The sequence below is a fragment of the Vigna angularis genome, chromosome 9, assembly GCF_016808095.1.
Source record: "Vigna angularis cultivar LongXiaoDou No.4 chromosome 9, ASM1680809v1, whole genome shotgun sequence".
NCBI classification, from domain to species: domain Eukaryota; kingdom Viridiplantae; phylum Streptophyta; class Magnoliopsida; order Fabales; family Fabaceae; genus Vigna; species Vigna angularis.
In genome coordinates, this window is record NC_068978.1 from 24,203,534 (window position 1) to 24,216,185 (window position 12,652).

The 12,652-nt window shown below is 33.2% G+C and overlaps 1 protein-coding gene across 1 annotated transcript; it reads right to left on the reverse strand.

Annotated features, from left to right (window-relative positions):
- Nucleotides 1–7,429: 7,429 nt before the first annotated feature.
- Nucleotides 7,430–11,503, reverse strand: LOC108346898 (serine/threonine-protein kinase BSK6). The gene is made up of 10 exons (XM_017585959.2): nucleotides 11,212–11,503; nucleotides 10,896–11,116; nucleotides 10,290–10,425; nucleotides 10,032–10,165; nucleotides 9,834–9,939; nucleotides 9,331–9,416; nucleotides 8,800–8,988; nucleotides 8,335–8,499; nucleotides 8,076–8,189; nucleotides 7,430–7,896 (listed from the first exon to the last, which is right to left on the reverse strand). Exons 1-10 carry the CDS (start codon nucleotides 11,291–11,293, stop codon nucleotides 7,654–7,656), a joined length of 1,476 nt encoding a protein of 491 aa, XP_017441448.2. The 5' UTR covers nucleotides 11,294–11,503; the 3' UTR covers nucleotides 7,430–7,653.
- Between the last annotated feature and the right edge of the window lie 1,149 nt (nucleotides 11,504–12,652).

The window sequence follows — 12,652 nt, forward strand, 5'->3', positions numbered from 1 at the left end:
TGTGTGTTGGTGAGCCAACCTGGCTCATCACAAGTTCAGCCTGAGTGAGCTAGGTTCTAAGTGGGCTGGGTTGAAAACTGACCCGTATAAAAAAATTACAGGTTTTTCAAACCCAACCTACTCCGAACCTATGGTGGGCTAGGTTGACTCGCGGATTCTAACCCATTTTAAAAGCATTAATTTTGTAAAGATAATTATTTGTGAAAAATATTGTCTCTTTTTGCATAAAGCTATTGTTCTTTTTGCATAAAAGCACTTGGCAGTTAGAGATACAATTGGATAAAAGCTGATATAACGTAAAGCTACCCTTCTGATATAGCATGTTGTCGAGCTTTGAAATTTTCTTTTAAAGGCTTAGATGCTAGAGCTAATAAAATATTGTAAAAGATAGTTGCTTTTGTCCTGCTATTCAGAATGTAGACTATAGAGTTTGTAAGTGAAGGTGTAAGTAAACACTAGAAGAGGGGGGGGGGGTGAATAATGTTTCCATAACTTTTTCGCAACTTGCAAACTGAACATGATGTACGTAATACTTACAAGTTAGAGGAACTTATCAGTAAATGTTATCTTGGCAAGATCGTTTACATGACTAACTCGATGTATCTAAATGTTGTATGTAGGCACTGACCTTAAATGAAGTGACGCTTGTTAATAGATAAAGAGAGTGTGATGAAGCGTTACCTATAACTAGATCATTTATCACAAGCCAAAACACACAAGTTGTTTTATACTAGTTCACCTATTAGGGCTACATTCAGTTCTCCTCTAAGTTAACTTAGAGGGTTCTGTTAGATATTCAATGAAGTACAATAGAGAGTTTTAAACCACTTTTGGTGTTCCTATAGTCCTATTGAGTAACCATTGTTACTTCTGACTAGTTAAGTTCTACTCACTCTTGATTGCGTAGTAATATTCACCACTCTTGGTATCCCTAGACGCTTCTAGTATCATTATGATACACCGTCTAGTTGAGTATCACCCAGTCCTGGTTATGAAGTATTTTTCACCACTTTTGGTATCCCTAATCAGAGAATAACCTCTAGTTACCCTAGACCAGTTGAGTATTCATACCACTCATGGTTTCTCAGTCAATAAGTAGTTATTAATTACCCTTGACGGGTTAAGTATTCGCACCACTCCTGGTACTAGACTACCGCACATAGATATCCCTTTAGTATTCACACAACTCTTAGTACTAGATTACCGCGCCTAGATTTCTTTGAGTATTCTCACCACTCCTGGCATCCCTAGGCATTCTAGTGTCCACGATACCGCCTAGTTGAGTTTCACCCACTCCTGGTTGTGTAATATTTTTCACAACTCCTGATATCCCTAATCAGTGAATAACCTTCAATTACCCTATATCAGTTGAGTATTCACACCACTCTTGGTACTAGACGACCTCACCTAGATTTCCTAAACCAGTCTAAATACTCGCAGGTGTTTCTCTCATCACTCTTTTTTTCTCACCTTACACAAGTAAGCAAATAATACAATGAAACACTAGAGCGATGCTTTTCTTTTGCTATTCTCTTTCTTCTCTCTTGTTACAAATACAAGTAGATATTGCAGTGAGGCTTAAGAGATCTTTTTCTTGTGTTTCACTTTTTCACTATCTCTTCTCTCTTCAAGTGGATGTTCTTATGAAGCTTGAGAGTATTCTTCTTTTCTTGAGCTCTTATATTGAATTTAGGAATTTAGCTTTGATAGCTCAAGATATTTCCTTGCTCAATGGATGATGGGATATCTTCATATTTTCTCTCCTCTTCATCATTATCTTTATCTTTCTTCTTGCCTTCTATTTATACACCTTAATGATATAACCGTTATGACGATGCTTGTCTTGAGATTTGATAATATGACAATTTGACGAAGCTTGTCTTGAGATCTGTTCTTTTCTGGCTATTGGTGTAGATGTCAGTCATAAGATGATGTCTTTTGTTAGAGTAGACCTATTTTTCAGATGATTTGTCAAAAGTAGTTTTGTCTTGTCCTTTTTGCACAACTTTTAATGACCTGTTTAGTCTTTCTTTCTCTAACGTTTATTTTGATACGTATGAGATAAGATTGATGAACTTTTGTAGCAAATGTACTCCACAAGATAAAAACATGTATAACAAGTATGTCCTATTTAGTGCTTTTGAGATTTTTATCAGTTGTTTAGGATTTAGTGTTTTCTAATGTTTTTGTGTTTGTGAGATTATCTAATATCGTTTAGTCTATAAGAGACTTCTTGGTTGGTGTTTTATATATTGATTTCATGATTTGTTTGGACATAGTTAGTGTGTCACTATTTTCTAAAGGAGGAACATTCTCTGAATGTCTTTCTATTACTTATTTCTGATCTGATTTAAATTTGATGTACAATCCACTCATAAAATATTAGTTTTGTTGTTTTTGAACGTTGAATATTTAATGCTATTTAATGCTTTCTCATAACAATAAAGTGTTTTTTTGATTTTGTACCATTGAGGTAACGTTTGACAATTCAGCTCTTCTTCCAAAGATGCCATATATCGGCTAAGAACTTCATTATTGTCTAATTGATAAAAATACAAACATAGTTTTTATTGTGTTGTAGTGAGCATTATTGTCTAATTGAGTTGTGAATTTCAAGAGTTGTTTAAGTGTTGGACAAATTCTTTGAGAGATAAACAAAATTTATCAATTATTACATTGCGATCAGTGCTCCTTTTAATAAGTGCAGTTTTGTTGGTGCATTTATGACTACATTTAAGGTTTTCTATAAGTGCAGTTTTGTTGGTGCATTTATGACTACATTTAAAAATCAAAAATTTCGGTAACTTTGATAGTTACACTTTTACATTCACTTCTGTTAAGGGAGTGATAAATTCATAAAGTTTTTCTCTCCTTCTAAAAGCATTTCCATTGATGAGAAAAGGGTCATCATTATAAGAATCACAACACGATAGACAGACTTGAGAGCGCATGACGCGACACCATCGCTAGCAGCTAGAGCAATGAACCAAACTTGTAATTGATTAGAAACAAAAGCAGAATACGATATTAAGAAGGTTTAAACAATAAATATACTCTATAGTCCCACGTGCTGAGGGATGATTGTTATAGCACAGTATTCCGTGTTGGTATTGAGTGTAAATTCTTGTCAAATGAATGGAATATCAGAATATGCTTATTGATATACTGGTCCATCGAAGTAGAAAAAACTCATTTGAAAAAAAGTCCGAACAAAGAGTGTGTAGAGAAGTGGTGTGATGATTGATCCTCTGTATGTGGGGACAAGAGGACCCTCTCTAAGGGAAAGCAGAAGCATGCACGTAAAGGCAAAGAAAATGGTGGTTAAATGGATTTCACAGACATGCCTCAATCATGATGGTCTTGCATCACTCACCTATCAACCCAATCATTGTGCTCTGCATTGCCTTGCCTCTCCGTGGTATGTGTTTTATGGTTTGTCTCCTATGATGAGTGAGTATGTATGCACCCTTTTCCACATTGACTAACCTTTCCAGCTTAAATTGCGCAAGCACCATCCATAGAAAGTCGTTGGGTTTTTTCTATTCAAAGTATATAAATATATTATCCATCCTATAGCTAGAAGAAGAAACTCTTATTTGCTTTTAAGTGAACAGAATGGCTACATCCCACTTGCATGACCAGGCTATACCTTCACTGAGCTGTAGTCACAAATGGAAATGTCTTCAATTTTGAATATTCAATAACCACATAAGAACGAACATATAGAATGTCATCATTTTAGAGATATAATGGGTGTGACAAGTGGTGCATCCAAAAATAGCTGAAGATATTTTTTTTTTTAAATTAAAATGAGATCTATGTTCATATATACTTTAAATGTCTTATATCTAGTCGATTTAGAACTTTAATACACCTTGTTTGGCTATAATGAGAACTTCAACCAGATTCTCTTTTCATATGTAATTTCACATCTACTTACACCTCAACTGGTATGAAAAGTGTTGTAAAAAGGACATGACTATGGTGGTCTTGATTTTAGGTTTAGGAAACCATCCCTATGAGATTGCATACAATGCCTAGAGCATAAAACACTAAACCTACCTTAAAACACAAAGGGGGGAAAACATGTGGTTCTTTAACTCTCATCAATGTTATTTGGTACATGCATCATAACAAACTTGTATAATATTCTTTTTGTAACAAACTTGCAATCTTGCACCACTGCATATTTTTCGTTCTGTTATTTTGTCCGTTCTGCCATTTGCTATTTTGTCCGTTCTTCCATTTGCTATTTTGTCCGTTCTCCTATTAGAATTCTATAATAGAAGGGGCTATTGTATATAAATATTGGATCATCTTTTACTGTAATATCGACTATTCATTATTACCAAACACTTTCACCTTTTATCATCTTTCGTTATACATCATATGCATTAGCAACATTTTTATCATTTTCTCCTTGCCTTTTCTTTGTACATAGCAATAAATGGGTCATAATATTTTTTTTAAAAAAATTGTCATGCTTTAATGAATTCATATTTGTTCATGGAATTATTTTAATGAAAAAAAGGAAAATAAGTAAATAAATAAATAAAGCAAAATAAACACTATTTGGTCAAATGAGTTAATAGAATAAATGAATAAAACCTTTATCATTATTTTGAAGCATTTATTTGATTTGTATAGCATGAAATTGCTAAAATAAATTCCTTCTTCATCACTTTCCCTCATCCATTTTTTTTCATAAAGAATCAACTTACAAGAGACAATATCTTAAAATGATTGCAAGTAATCCTTTTAGCACATAAAAAAAATGGAAATGAATAAAAAAAAACCAAAGACAACTTGTCGCAATTAAAAAGCTATCATGTTTTAATACGTGGACATGTTTGTTCATAAGAAATTAACATCCTTTGTAACTCATTTTGAGTCTTAAAAATAAAAAAAAAGGTCTTTCAAATCCCTTAAATAAGTCAGGTTTACATAATGTTTATCTAAGAGATAGTTCATCAATAAAATATTTTTTTTAGAGCATAAAGAAGAAAGAATGTTTTTGAGAGTTGAGAGAAAGAGTGAAAATTGGTAAAGGAAAAGAGATGTGAACAAAGAGAAATCCAAGTATCACTTTATCTTTGTTATAACCATGCTTAACAAAACATATAATTATACACATACATAGCATGTCAATAATTAAAATAATTAAAATAAGTAAACACATTTTATGCCATAAGAAAAATTGAACCCATGACCACCAATCCATAACAAAGAGCTTTAACTATTTTTGTTACACTTCACTTCTATACAACTTATCCTTTCTTATTTTTAATTATTAATGCCAACGTCTACCACCGATCTAAATATTTAATTTTCTTGGATCTTACAACTTTAGAGAAACTCTTTGTGTTTGTGAAAAATGGCTTTGAAAAACCTAGTGTGGATAGAGTGAGAACTTTCACTGGGTGTGTCTTAAGTGATTGAGTGTTGTTGTTGTTGTTAGAAAAGTTGTTCATCCGTTATGTGTCAAAAAAGGAGGTATTTTTCATCTCTTAGTCTCCTCAAGAGAAATGCTTTTTAACTCAAACTTTATTCTTTGTTATTGTAAGTTGTTATTATTTCTTAATGATTACTTAATCTCTTTTTAGAGTGATTAACAACTAGACGTATGATATTTTTTATCCGAACCAGTATAAAATTTTTTGTGTAAAATTCTCTTTGTTTAGACTTTTTATTTATCTGTTATTTTCTTAATGAGATAATTTTTTATTGTAAAGTTAGATTATAAAAATAGAAATTTTGTAAAAAAACACGATTTTATTAACTAAACCAATTCATCCTTATGGTTTTTGTTTACATAGATTTTGTTGTGCAATTCTAACATTATCTGTCCTGAAGAATATAAATATATACAAAATCTCCTATACTATAAGGGTTTCTCATGCCTTTACTATTTGAAAGCATTAATTGCACATGATGCACCATCTTCTCACATGCGACTACATTATCATAGCAAGTAGAAACAATACAACCACACAAAGCGAAAAAATAAGCTAACTTTGATATAAGCATACATATAAAATAAACTATCACAATTAAATTCACACATACGTTGCTCAAACCATTTATGTGTGTCTTCACGAGTTCTACATCATAAACCATGTGGGTTTTTGATTTCTTTCAGTTTGATTGGTTCAATCATCTCATATGTAAGTAATTTTAATTTTGAACATCCATATTTTGTTTCTAGAGTCATATTTAACCCTAATAAATCAAAGATTATTGAGTCATATATTGTACGAGATTTATTTATAGTAACATTTTGAATACATAATTAAAAAATATTCTAAAAAGTCTTAAATATTGTAGTATATAGGCACATAAAAAAAGAACCTTTCCTATGCAGTCGCGGAGTTTGGTTGACCACTAAGAGGGCCTTGAACCCCATCCCCAAATGTTTTTTCACATATTGCTTATTAAAATATAATATAATATTATTATTTTAAAGTAAGAGTCTTCAAAAAAATTGTTATAGAAAAAACTTAAACAATTATAGAATTTAAAATATGAAGAAAGGTAATAATATTTATCATTATTCTTTTACATGCTTATTTACTATTAACTAATAATTTTATAACTAAGTTGCCAAATCATATTCAATAAAAAATTAATATAAAACTTAAACTTTAGTATTTTATAGTTAATGCTCTTAAATATTTAACTCTGAAAAATTTTATTAACTATGACAAAAATAAGAAATACCTTTTATTTGAATAAAAAGATTCTTTTTGTAATGATTATTTCAAAATAAGATTATGAAATAAAATGGAAGACAAATCTTTTGTATATAATATAATTATTTACATCAGAAAAAGTATAACTGAAAATTTTAGTTTTGATTTAATTATTGATGGGTTTAATAATTAAAAAAATAAAAATTATTTATTAAATATACACAATTTATTTTATAATCATAATAATATTAAATTAAATTAGGCATTATTTTTTATTGTATCATTGAAAAAATATACAATTTTTAAGAATACTATAGGCTTCCAAATAATCAAGATCAGCCACGGCTTTTATGAAAAGTCAAGAAGAATTCAGAGATTGAAATATCGCATTTAACTGTTGCTGTAAGGCATTTAATTTTGTCTAAACAGCAAAGTTCAAATTAAATACACTCTGTATTTAAGTATTTAGTGTTTTGATTTTTATTTATTTTTTTTGTTTTGCCTCTAAAAAGTCATGGATATGCAGGCATGTAATCACAAAATAAAATTCAGCGAGTTAATAAAAAAAATATATTAAATATATTTTTAAAGTAATAATTGTATTTAATAACATATTTCCATGTGACATCATAATTATTGAACGTTCCTTTTGGTCCATCATAAATTGTACTGCATAGATATATAACTTTGACATCATTGTTATTGAGTGGAGACAACAAAGGACATGCAGGTGAAACAAAAGAAGGAAAAAGAGGGTGCACGCGTATTAAATTTCAAATCAGGCACTGTATTTTCACTCCCGGGCATCACGGAAAGCCAAAAGCCAAAAAAATAAAAAAGAAATGAATGATGGTAGAGGATATGGGAAGCAAAGCCTAACAAATTAAACTACTTTAGAAGGGCATTAAATAATTCTCAAGACAAGAAAAGGAAAAAGGGAAAATAGGAAAATCTATACAATTTTTCAGTTTTTGTTTTTTCTGGCTTCCATGTTAGTCCCATCTTTGAGAGTCTCTTGAGCATCATTCTCCATTCCAAGGCTAAAAAGACAAGCTGCTTGAAGATACAAAGCTGTAGGCCATTCTGGTGATACAACTTGGGCTTGCATGGCATCCCCAAGAGCTTCTTGTGCCATGTCATTCATCAAATATGATAAGCATCTCCTTGCATACACTGTGGGTGACACCATGGTCCCTCCCTCTATGAACTGAAACAAATTAAATAAACAATGGTTATGTTTGTGAGCACCATTATTGCAAGCTGGTGATGCATATCATCAAGTAATGCCTTGGTTGGTCTTGTTTAAGTAGATACTAGAAATTGAATTAGCTAGATAGCTTTCAAGATCAGTCACTAACAAATTATATTAAGCAAAAATCCTCTTACCTGAGTGTAGCAGTCAATGGCAGTGACAAAGTCTTTAGCTCGAAAAGCTGTATCGCCATGCTTCTTCAAATTCAAGGTTTCCTGCATTTGGCTGGTCCACAATTGAAAGGAAAGCTGCAATTTCAGCATTAAGGGAATCAACATTGTAGTCATAGTAACAACAAATATAAAGGGAAAAGTCTGTAAACAAAGCTTCTCTTGTAAATTCTATTCAAGTAAGATGAAACCCTTTTTCTAGAAGTTTAAAATGGTAGAAAACCTCATTCGCAATTCCTTCGTCGTCCTTGTAACCAGTCTTCTCCAATATTTCATGGATTGCAGTAAGATCAAGTCTCAGACAAGCTTCACCGAAAGGTGTTAACGACAATTGCTTTGTTGAGGATGCAGTTTCTTGCCGTAGACCCATCAGAACATACGACGGGACCTGCTCATATACTATCCAAATCAGAAATTATAGTCTTCCTAACATGCGGGTATAACGTTTGTCACATTTCACATTGATTATGTAACATCTTAAAAATTGAATATAATTCTTAATTATATACACATACGAGTTTAGTTTATATACATTGTTATTATAAAATATTGTTACATACACACATAATATTCGGATTTTACTTTAGCGTCACATCATATTAACGAATGGCATGATCTGATGATCTAATAAAATCTTATTAAACATATGCACAAGCTATTATGAAAACTCGACATGAATGATGTATACCTCTGTTTCTTTCTGAAGTGACATAAGAGACGTAACAAGAGACTTTGCATTTGGCCTCTCACGAGCTTCGTATTGCAAACAACGAGAGGCCAAACGAACCAACTCAGTTCCATCATCCTTTGAAAAGTGACCCTCTAAGGCAGAATCCATCAACATCAGAAAGTTTTTGCCACGAATAAGATCAAGTGCCTGTAGAGAGAAGTGAATGCTTTGAATATCAATTTTTTAACTTCATCAAGTCTGGCACGTTTATTAACCGACCTCGATGAATCATCTTATACAAGACATGGTCCCATGAACATTAAATATTTAACACATTTTTACGTCGACACACTATTTTTGAAACTTAAAAAAGCTCTAAATATTGGACACTGTGACTAAGGAAGCTTATCAAATGAAAACTCGTTAAAGTGAAAAATACAAATATACATTATTAGATCCAGTTTCAATATTCAAGTATCAAAAAATACATATAGTTAAATTTTAACATCATTGAGTGTTTAAGACATAACAAGAGTAGGAAAAGCTTACGTGGCTTGGTGGAATATGTTTACCACTCAAGAGATCTAGCAGCAGAGTTCCAAAACTGTAAACCACGCTCTCTGGGGTCACTCTACCTGCATATGAACCAAATGTACAGAAGAACAAGAGTCACATACCAGAATATGTAAGCATATGCAAACTAACTACAAATACGGGTCCCTCATCTTAAAGGATGACTCTTCTTAGGTTAGGGAAACAATAGAAAGGAAAAAAGGAAGAGAAGCTCAATTTTTTTTCCAGATAAATTTCCATATAAATTTGTGTTTCTAAAACTGAAAAAAAAAAATAAAGCAATTAGTTTTTGACTTATTTGCAGAAGAGGGTGTAAAAGTGAATGCAGGCCCCTTTGTGATACAATAAGATCCTGTATTACAAACAGAACAGTACAACTTTATGGCTGATTCAGTGGCGTCAGATCTCTTTCAGTTGTGCCCCGGATCAAGTACATACACTCATCTAACAACCACACATAAACAACCTAAAAACTTTACCAGTCCGTAAGTACTCAGGAGGGGTGAAAGCCAAGTTTGTACTGTAACTCTTGCCATCTCTGCTGTTCTTCATGAGTCCAAAGCAGGACAACCTGGGATTACCATCCTGTTGATACAGCACAAGCCAGTCCCAAGTTAAAAATAGCAAGAAACAAGGTTTAATTGGAACTCGGAAGTATTTATTAAAACCCTTTCTACCTGATCAAACAAGATCCTATAGGCATTGAGATCATGATACAAGCCCCTTCCTTTACTAGTGCAATATTCTAGAGCTTGAGCTAAGTAGAAAGCGACCCTCAACCTCATGGCCCACTTCATTGGCTGTGCCTCCCCTGCACCAAATAAACCATAATTATTTTCATGTTCAAAATTACAAGTCCTAAGAAAACAATTTAAGGGAAGATTTGAAACCCATCAATATTAACATAAATGTTTAACGTAACACAAACAACTCACAATGAAATAGATGCTTGGCCAGAGTTTCATGTGGCATAAACTCTGCTACTAGAAGCCTCTCTTCCCCTTCATAGCAATAACCAATCAAATTTGCTAGGCGTTCGCTTCTAAGGCTCCCCACTTGTTTGGCTTCCTCCTAAAAGCACAGAAAACATCATGTCAAACTCTGAAAGAAAAGATGTACAAGAAATTTGAAGTTTCAAATTGCTCAATTTTCAGCCTCAACATCAGGATTTTGGAGATCTCAAAAATTGCATCAAGACCACAATTGTGGCTATAGCATTTGTAGATCTAACAACTACATCCCAGCCACAATTATACCAGCTGCATTTTCACTAATTTTAAAATGGTCCACAATTGTGATTTCGGGAGCGGTGTTAAGGATTTTGAAGTCTCTGCGCCTTAATTGTGGCAGCATCAGTCAAATTTGTCAACAATTTCTTTCAAAATCAAGGATTGAGACAAAACTGCAACGATGACTGCAAATTAAAACTTTGCTCCACAATTGTATGTAGTCCTTAGCATTTGGAGTCAATTTCAATGGCATTTATAACCTTGAAAAAAATCAGTCAAAGAGAAAATGTAGTGTAAGTGCATGTTACAAACTAGGAATTGGCGAGAATCAGGCCAGGCAAACTTGTTGAAACGTTTGATGGCGATCCACTGTCCATTATCAAGCTTTGCTTTGTATACAACATTGGGAGCTTTCTCACCATGCTCAGACACTATGTTTTCGGAGGAGAACCCATTTGTGGCAGTCTTCAGTTGCTCCAAACTGAACTCACCAAAACTGGGCCACAATTTTCTCTCATTCTTCTCACCATTTTCTGCAGCAAAGACGACACTTTTAAGAGAAGCAAGACTTTCTAGACAAAAGATGTGCGTGTGAACTAAACACACAAAAACAAAGAACAACATAAACCTTGGTCAGAGGACTCAAGAACAGAAGGCTTGAGGTGGGAGTGGAACCAGCAGAAAGAGAATTTAGAGCAACGAGCCCCCATGTAAAGAGCTAGAGAGTAACAAGAAAGTAGAAAGAACCAGAACAAAATGGTGCAATTTAAGATCGAATGGCAAATGTAGAATTTTCACGAAGTGGTCATTGTCGTGAGCCCATTTAGTCTATGACACTTTGTGTGTGTCAGGTAATGTTGGAAAATAAAAGGCATAGAGTTGGCAATTCAAAAGGTTCCTTCTAATAAACTATTTAAGGTTCTCCAACAACTCTTCATTCACTTGATGTTGTAGAGTACACAACTATAAGCTGTTTATCGTTACTTTTTTTTATTATCCCTTTCTTTTTATGTCTTTCCTATTTCTATCTTTGTAAACAGCCTTTTCTTTACTCTTGTATTTCAATTTCTAGAGGGTCTTTTCCAATCTTTGCATCGGCTTTTTGCCTTTCTGTCTTTTCATAATTTTCTTACTATTTATTAAGTGATTAAATATATTTTTAGTTTTAAAAATTTAGAATTTGTTTATGAATCAAACATATATATTTGGTTAAACTCATTCGAAGGTCCATATTTTTGTGGGGTTGTATCAGTTACATCCTCTTCTTTGAAGTTTTGCCAATTAGGTTCTTACTATTGAAAAATTGAATCAATTGGGCCCCTGCCGTTAATTCAACCTAACGGGGTTAAGTTTTTGCTTACCCGTGAGGTTGACATGGAGTTCTTTGGATATGTGGCGTGCACAGACCCTTATACTTGGGTTTTTTTATTTTTATGTGGCATTTTCTTAAACAATGAATTTAAAAATTGGGGTTTCTGACCCATTTTAAAAGCTTCCATCACTGATTTTATAAATATTGAGATTTAGGGTTCATTTAGGGTTCGTTGTGTTGTTGAACATTGGAAAGCAATTGAAGGTTGGAAAGAGGGAAGTGGGAAAGCAAGACGCAACCATGTCTATGCAGCATTCGTGTTCATCGTCCACTTGCAATGAGTGTCGAAAGAAATTCCGCTCTATCAGCTGTAGTGGAGATGTAGGCTGGAATAGGAAGGACACGTCACTGATTTGCCATTATGGAGAGAAGTCTGTGCTGAGGACTGCGAAAACCAGTAAGAATCGAGGCAAACAATTTTGGGGTTGCCCTAGGTATAAGGGTGGAAGTGAAAATGCCGGATGCAACTACTTCAGATGGTCCAGTGAGGGGGGAATTGACGAAAGTGTTAGTTGGATGCAACTACTTCAGATAAGTCATACAATTAGTATTTAAAATAAGTCATACTTTTAGCTTCCTAACAGACAGTAAAAGAAATCTAAAGATGGACAGTGGAATACCTTGGAGGAATAGCTATCAAGTGGTGAAATGCGTCTTCGTTGACCTCTCTTATACTTCTCATCTCATTCTCCCATTT